The 7,961-nt window shown below is 37.8% G+C and overlaps 1 protein-coding gene across 2 annotated transcripts in view; it reads left to right on the top strand.

Annotated features, from left to right (window-relative positions):
* The window catches only part of Fam151b (family with sequence similarity 151 member B), a 49,205-nt gene that overhangs the window by 11,606 nt on the left and 29,638 nt on the right, over positions 1–7,961 (top strand). For both annotated transcript variants that reach the window (XM_008853321.2, XM_017803240.2), the window contains exons 4-5: positions 2,108–2,325; positions 3,944–4,079. In XM_008853321.2, coding sequence (XP_008851543.1) covers positions 2,108–2,325; positions 3,944–4,079 — 354 coding nt within the window. The remainder of the gene's footprint in view (positions 1–2,107; positions 2,326–3,943; positions 4,080–7,961) is intronic.

The following is a 7,961-nucleotide window of genomic DNA, read 5'->3' as shown; positions in this document are numbered from 1 at the left end:
AGTAACACATGGTAATGTTTAAACTTTATCTGGAATTTTAGCCAACTCTATGGTTTTAACAAAGATGATTTCCTTTTAAAATATAATTTTAAGTAGTTTAATATAATTTTTAAAATTATTTTTATTTTATGTGTATATTACCTGCATGTGTGTAAAGTGCACCCATGCAGTGCAATGCCCATGGAGGTCAGAAGAGAATGTCAGATCCCCTGAAGCTGTAGTTATTGATGGTTGTTAGCCACCATGTGAGTGCTGAGAATCAAACCTAGGTCCTCTGTAAGAGCAGTCAGTGCTCTTAACTGCTGAGCCATCTCTTCATCCCCAGTTTATTATAATCTTAAGTATGGTTTTGTTTTTTTGCCCTCAGTTTCTAGATGAAATTCATGAGAAGCCAGATAAGATAAATATTTAGTATGTATCAGTTTACCTTTGTCACTGACCAAAATACTGGAAAGAAGAACCTTGAGGCAAGAAAGTTTTATTTTGACTCAGAGTTTCAAAGGGATTTCAGTCCATCACACTGGAGGAAGGTGTGGTGGAGGGAGCAATGCTGTCTATGGTCATGGGAATGTGAGGTGAGGTTATTCACATGCTGGCAGACCAGGAAGCAAAGAGCCCAGACAGGAACCATGTGCAAGGTTCCTTCAAGGGCCTGCCCCAGTGACCTCCTTCCACCAGCCAGGCCCTACCTCCTAAAGGTTTCATAGCCTTCAAAAGAGTGCCACAGGCTGGGGACTGAGCATTTGGAACATGAGCCTATTGGGGCCATTTCAGATTCAAACTAATAAGTACTGTGTTGTGTTTGTAATAACTTTGCCGCCCCCTTCTGCGTGTGTGCGTGCATGCATGCATGTGTGTTTGCTTTTTGTTTCTCGTGTTAGGATCTTGAACTCTGGCCTTAGCTCCACATTGTGCTGTCTGGCCCCAAACTCATGGCAATCCTCCTGCCTTAGCCTCATTGAGTGCTGGGATTACAGAAATGTGCCATCACTAGGCTTGTAGTATGTTTTGAAGTCAGGAGCCTTCAGCTTTGTTCTTTTTTCTTGGATTTATTCTGCTTACTGTGCTTTCTTGTGAGTTTTAGAATTGTGGGCATCAATGCAGCAGAAGACAGGAAGCATTTACTGAGAAATGACAGCATCTAAATTAGAATCTGCAAGGTCCTGCTTAGGGTTTATTTATTAATCCACTCAAATCTAAGGCCTCCATTTCAGTGACAGAACAGTGAGAAAGATACACAGCCCATCAGAGTGCAGTGGAAAAATCTAGAGGCTGAGGTCACTCTGGTTTTAGTATATGATTTAATGAGGTAATTCATTTCTCCCCTTAAGGTAGGAGGCCCAAAAGGAGAGAGACGGATAGACGCACAGATAGGCATGCGCTGTCTGAAAAGAGGGCTGTGTACTCTCTTCATCCTCATGGTTCTTGGCTTCCATCACTGTGTCACTGAAATCTTTTCTCTTGGTAAACATTTCTAAAGGCTCAGAAGGCTTAATCATCTTAAATGTTCAGAATATCCTTGTCTCTAGTTTCCAGAAAAGTTTCACAATAAAAGAGAAAGCAATGGAGTTAGTAAGAACTCTGGGGAATGTGTTTTCATGCTTCCCAGTCTTTTTCAGAAATGTGTTTATGTCTCCAAACTCACCAAGAGCACATGAGGGAAAAAAGGCCTTTTTCTCCTTCAAGATCACGAGTCAGTATTAGGTCTTATCAGAATGAAGGGAAGGCTATATGCCACTGTTAGAGAAAGTGCTCACTGAGTATACCTGCTGTTTCCCAAGTGTGAGTGAAAAGTGATTATTTGTGTCTTTTTTTAAGCCATCTCACATTTAATGACCCTAATAGGGAGTTTTGAAACCTCTATTTGGACCATAGGTACTGGCATTATTCATATCACTATAGAATCTTTTAAGTTCCTTTCATGAAAAAGAAGTGCCATTTTCAGATAAGGGATATATTGGTCTTCCCCTCTGGTCCCATGTGACTTCTGAGTTTATTTAACTCAGGCATTTATTATTTTATATTATAGATTTGAGCACAGTAAGATCATTAGTCTGGTAGACCTTCTTACTGTGGGAACAATCCATTGATCACACACTCTTTTCAGTCTGGCAGCTGTCAAAGCATCTGTGGTGCCCTTGAAGCATGTGAAGGAGCTCCTGCAGCGTCCCGTGTGGATTAACGCTGATGTTCTCCCAGGGCCAAATGGGAGTAGCAAAGTAGTAGATGGCAAGCTGTTTATAGACACTGTGACGTCCTCGTTTCCAGAGGTGACCCTTTCCTTGGGTTGGACAACAGGGTGGCATCCTGAGAAAGTCAATGAAGGTAGTCATTCTAATCATGTGTTTATTGTTGGTCAAGTCAAAATATCCTCCAGTTATAAAAGTAACATCTTTAACACAAAGAAAAAAATCATCTTACACAGCCTAAGAGCCTAATAGAGAGAAAGGCGATGTTGCAGGTATGTGTGTGTCCCTCCTTCCTGTGATTTCAGAAGACCTTGATGACATTTGTCCACAAGCTTCCACAGGAAGGCATAGAATAACCACAGTTGTCTCTTTACACACTTGGGATAAATCCTGAGTCTGTCTTTTCAAACTTGTAAAATATTCTAGACTCTTCTTTCTCCTACACCATGGAGCACACTCCTTATGTCATATGAAGCACACACAGTGAATGTCCTAACATGATTTATAAAGTTGGTTTTACAACTATTTCTACTTTTCATAAAATATATAAGTAATTTGGAGTAGCCAAAAGGAAAAATGATTTGACTTTAATAACCCATAAACAGTAAGTACCTAGCAGCCACCTTTACTTGGAAAAGTTAACAGAAACAGAAAAATCTCAGTTTGTAGAGACTACAATGGCACACACTTTGAAAATATCTTCCTAAGGGAAGGCCTTCAAGTCTTTAATGTAAATAAAAATAATGAAAACTTGCTTTTTGTGCACTTGAAGAATTAGTAAAACATTTTTAGTTTTTTTTTGTTTGAAGCAGGGTCTCCCTGTAGCCCCAGCTGTCCTTGCACTCACTATGTAGACCAGGCTGGCCTTGAACTCACAGAGATCTGCCTGCCTCTGCCTCTCAAGTGCTGGGACTACAGGCATGCGCCCCCACGCCCAACTTCATTTTTAGTTTTTATGTTGGTTTTCATCTTTTTTATTTTGATGCTTGAGACTGAATCCAGGGTCTTGGATGTGCTAAGTTTGTTTTCTACCACTGAGACACATCCTCTGCTCCCTTAAAATCTCCTTTTTTAAAAAAAGATATATTTTTATTTTACGTGTGCGAGTGTTTTGTCTGCACTAAGTACATGTGGTACCTGCGAAGGCCAGAAGAGGGTGTAGAATCCCATGGAACTAGAGTTACAGATGGTTGTGTGCTCCGGTGTGGGTGCTGGGAATGGAACCCAGATCTTCTGCAAGAGCAGCCATTGCTCTTAACCATTGAACCATCTCTCTAGCCCCCTTAAAACTTTATTTGCTTTGGTTATTCGTGGCATCATGTTTAAATTTATATTTCTACTGAAAATATTTTCTTAACTATCCAGGTATGCTGTCATACCTTGAAATTCAAGCACTTAGGAAGCTGAAACAGGATTGTGAGTTCTAGGCCATACTTGGCTACACAGGAACACTGTTTCTCAACAAGCAAAAAAATTTGCGTTGTCGTTGTTACTTGGCTTGTTGTTGTTGAGCTTGCCTAGCATGTCCAAGACCCTGAGCTCCTCTCCCAGCATCATTTACAAAAATTCAAGGTATTTTTTTCACTGTATTGTGATATTGTAATCTGCTCTGAATTCAGATAAAAATGTTTATGCACTTTCTATGAACATACTGTAAATTATCAATAGATATGTTCTTCTTAGTAAGTTGCTTTTTATTTATTTGATTTTCAAGATGCCAGTCAGAACCTTCCATTTCTTTCTTCTCACTTCAGGGTATAGTTGGACAATGGTGAAAGAGATGGATTATATATGCAGTGGACTGAATCAGCCCGTCACCTTCCCTGTCAGGGCAGCGTTAGTCAGGCAGTCTTGTTCTCAGTTACTCTGGCTATTGAAGAAATCAAACAGGTATGCATTATCATCTTAGTAGTATAAGGTATGAGTGTGCCTGAAACTAAAGATTAAAAGGACTTACGATGGTATGTGTCTGTAGTGCAAGCACTTGGGGAGTGGAAGCAGGAGGATTAGGAGTTCAGGGTCCTCCTCAGCCACAGTTGTGAAAAAAGCAGTGCATGTGGGAGGAGGAGACAGGAGGGAGAAAAGCTGATGAGGTAAGCACATGGATTCCTCCTTGATGGACCTTCCTTTACTTAATATCATGACTTTTGCCTCTGTCCTACACAAGTTTGCACTTGGTAGATCCAGTGCATGTTGTCGTCTTTACTATGCTATGCAGTCACAAAAAGTTATAAGTGGATAGAGTAGTGTCTTTGAATACTACTATTACATAAATCTTTTTCATATGCCATTTTAATCCTTTGATATATAGTAAAAATTTGCTGGGGCTAGTAAGATGTTACAGTGGATAAATGTGCTTTCCATATAGCCTGGTGACTGAGTTTGATTCCCAGAACCCACATAAAGGTGGAAAGAGAGAACAGACTCCATAGAGTTGCCCTCTGACCTCCACACACAAAACCATGACACATGCACTCACATACACATCATGAACACACACAATAATAATAACTAAAAATTTTTAAATTAGCTGGATGCTGGATATGGTGGTACATGCCTTTAATCCCAGCACTTGGGAGGCAGAGGCAGGTAGATATCTGTGAGTTTGAGGCCAGCCTGATCTATAGTGAAAGATTTATCGTCCTCTTTTTTTTTTTTTTTTTTTTTTTTTCAAAAAAAAAAAAAAAAAAAAAAAAAAAACATTAGCAGGAACATGTGTTAAAATTAAAGAGTACTATAGTGGTCCACATATCAAAGCAGTTTTGGTACTACTTTTTAAATAGGCTAAACAGTAGAAAGCGCAGAAGTAAATCTGAACCTATCACAGAATTTGGTTTAGGAACAAGCCAGCACTGCTAGTCATTGGAGCCAAAGTACTATAACTGTATTGTGTTTACAGTAACAGTTAACTATGTAGGAAAAACAATGCTCACAGCTTTTGTTAGTCCTTTTTCCAAAGTAAATTATCATTGAGTCAAGAACATTAAATAGTCAATGTGTGAAGAACAAACAAGAATGGCTTTTTAATGTGGCTTCAGAATACAGGAGACTTCTTGATGCTAAAGGCACAAAATTCAGGAGCTGTGAATGTTTTGATGCATTTAAATACATAAGAATGATAATGTTAGAGAGATTAAAAGAATTTTATCACATAAAACATTTTTACAAATCATCTAGCAAAAGACCCAGTTTAATAATTTACCGTATTTGGGGACTGGAAAGATGGCTCAGCAGTTAAGAGCACTGACTGTTCTTGCAGAGGACCCGGGTTCAATTCCCAGCACCACATGGCGGCTACCAACCGTCCATTAACTCTAGTTCCAGAGGAATTTGATGCTTTCTTCTGACCTTCATAGGCATTGCATGATACAGGCGCTTTTACACATACGCAGGCAATACACTCATACACATAAAAATAGAAATGGTAAGTAAAATATTTTAAAAATTAATTCACCATGTTGGAGGGAATAGAGCAAGCCACAATGTATACATTATTGGGTGAGAGTAAAAATGACAATTTCCTTAAAGTGAAATTTGGTGTATGCCCATGAATTTAATCAATAAGGGCTTATCTCCCTAAGAGAAGTTCATGAAAGCACAGAGAGATGAGGCTACTTTGAAACATTGTAACTACAAAAGAGGTGGAACATTCCAAATATCTCTCAGTCAGGAACTAACGGAATATATTCCATACTATGGAATATTATATGCCTGTCATAGATCATGCTATCAGCTTTCTGTTTTAATATGGAATGGTCTCTAAGGTAATACTCTGAAGTGAAAAAATTAAGATGCAGAATGATATGTGTAGTATGATTCCCTTTTAAGGGAAAACTGGATGTATAAAAATGCTGATGGAAGAAATAAACCTCAAGTTGTTTGATCTGTGTCTGCTAGTATTGTGCTTGAAGAGAAACATTAGATGATACCAAACACTGTAGTAGTCAGATTCTCCATTACAAACAACTGAAGCCAATTTTGGCTAACTTAAGAACAAAAGATTTACTGAACTATTGAGAGACCATCATTTTAATAGTATCATGCAGTACTGTTAGGCGTGTTCTTGTGGCAAACTCAACGTTTCTTTTTAAAATATATTTTTTATTATTTTTATTTTATGTGTGTGAGCCTATTGCCTGCATGTTTGTAAGTGCACCCATGTTGTGCAGTGTCTGAAGAAAACAGAAGAGGGCGTCAGAGCCCCTGGAACTGGAGTTACAGATGGTCGTTAGCCACCATGTGGGTGCTGGGAATTGAACGAGGTTCTCTGCAAGAGCAACCAGTGGTCTTAACCTCTGAGCCCCTCATCATTTCTTTATTAACTCTGTTTCTAGTTTTGTTTGTTTTCCTTAATGTTGGAGAATTATACTGATGTCAACTAGCATACTATGTTAATTTTTAAAAGATTATTTAAGTGCACTAAATTAAATTATAAAATTGAATTCACATACAGAACTCTTTAAACATATCGCCTCATACCCCTATTTGAGAAACATTCACAATATAAACAGACAATTTTCATGGTTACAGAGTACTCAAATAATTGTATGTACTGTGAGGTTATAGCTACATTCGTGAGATAATCCTTATAAGGCTAACTTCCAATCATGTGCTACTTGCATTATTTTTAATGACTTGTCAGAATGATTTTGAATGGTCATGTTCAGTCTTGAAACTTTCAACTTATAGAGGCACCTGATAGCCCAAGAGTCCATAGTAAGTCTCTCAAACTCAAACGTAATTCAAATAGGTCTTGTAAATTGCACAGTAGTAACAACTGATGGGACATTGTTGGACTGTTCACTAAGCACAAGAAATTTTAGGGTGATTTTTTTTAATTAAGCAGAAATAACACATTTTTAAACACCTTAGTACTGGGTCTTTCAAACTGAAAGTCATACATAAATAATGGACTTTTTCCTTATGCTTTTTCCCATGGAAGTAGATCATAACAAAAAGCTATTTAAATGAACTAGACAATTCACTAAAGTAAGATAACTAATTTTTTAAAGCTTGGGTTTTTTTTCCCCTAATACAGTAGCTATCAAAATATGTTGAGATATATGTTCTAAGACCATAGAATATGATTATGATTATAATTATTAGTATTTTTTTGAGACAGGGTCTCCCTGTAGCCACAGCTAACCTAGAACTAGCTGTCTAGACCAGGCTGGCCATGATCTCAGATATTTGTCTGCCCCTGTCTCCTAACTGCCAGAATTAAAGGCATGCATCACCATACTCAGCCAAATGTGATTATTTTTACCCTTCATTTTGAATCTGTATAACAAAATTGGAAATACTAGCCATTTATTAATCCTTGATCCATATTTTTCAGAAAGGGCAATGTTTGACATAATTGAGAAAGATTTTTTAAATGATACATTCTAATAGCATGAACTATATAAATTACCAATACTTAGATATTGCTCTTGATTAGTGTGCAAATATATATAAGCAAAGCATAATTGTTTTAAATGGAGATTTTGCAAATTTCATACAGTATATTTTGATCATATTCAGACTTTTTCTCCTATTTGCAGTCCTCTTACTATCCCCACCCATTTTATTGTACACATATACATACATGCACATATACACACACAAATGTATATACACACACACATATATGCACACACATGTTGTTCTAGTTTGTTTCTCCATTGCTATGAAAAAACACTCTGACCACTGCCAACTTGGGGATGAAAGGATTTATTTGTCTTACATATCCCGGGTCACAGTTCATCAGGGAGCCCAAGGTAGGAACTCAGG

This window comes from Nannospalax galili, unplaced genomic scaffold, assembly GCF_000622305.1.
Source record: "Nannospalax galili isolate Female #2095 unplaced genomic scaffold, S.galili_v1.0 scaffold45, whole genome shotgun sequence".
Lineage (NCBI taxonomy): Eukaryota > Metazoa > Chordata > Mammalia > Rodentia > Spalacidae > Nannospalax > Nannospalax galili.
The sequence above is the reverse complement of the archived record's forward strand: the minus strand, read 5'-3'. Positions and strand labels throughout refer to the sequence as shown.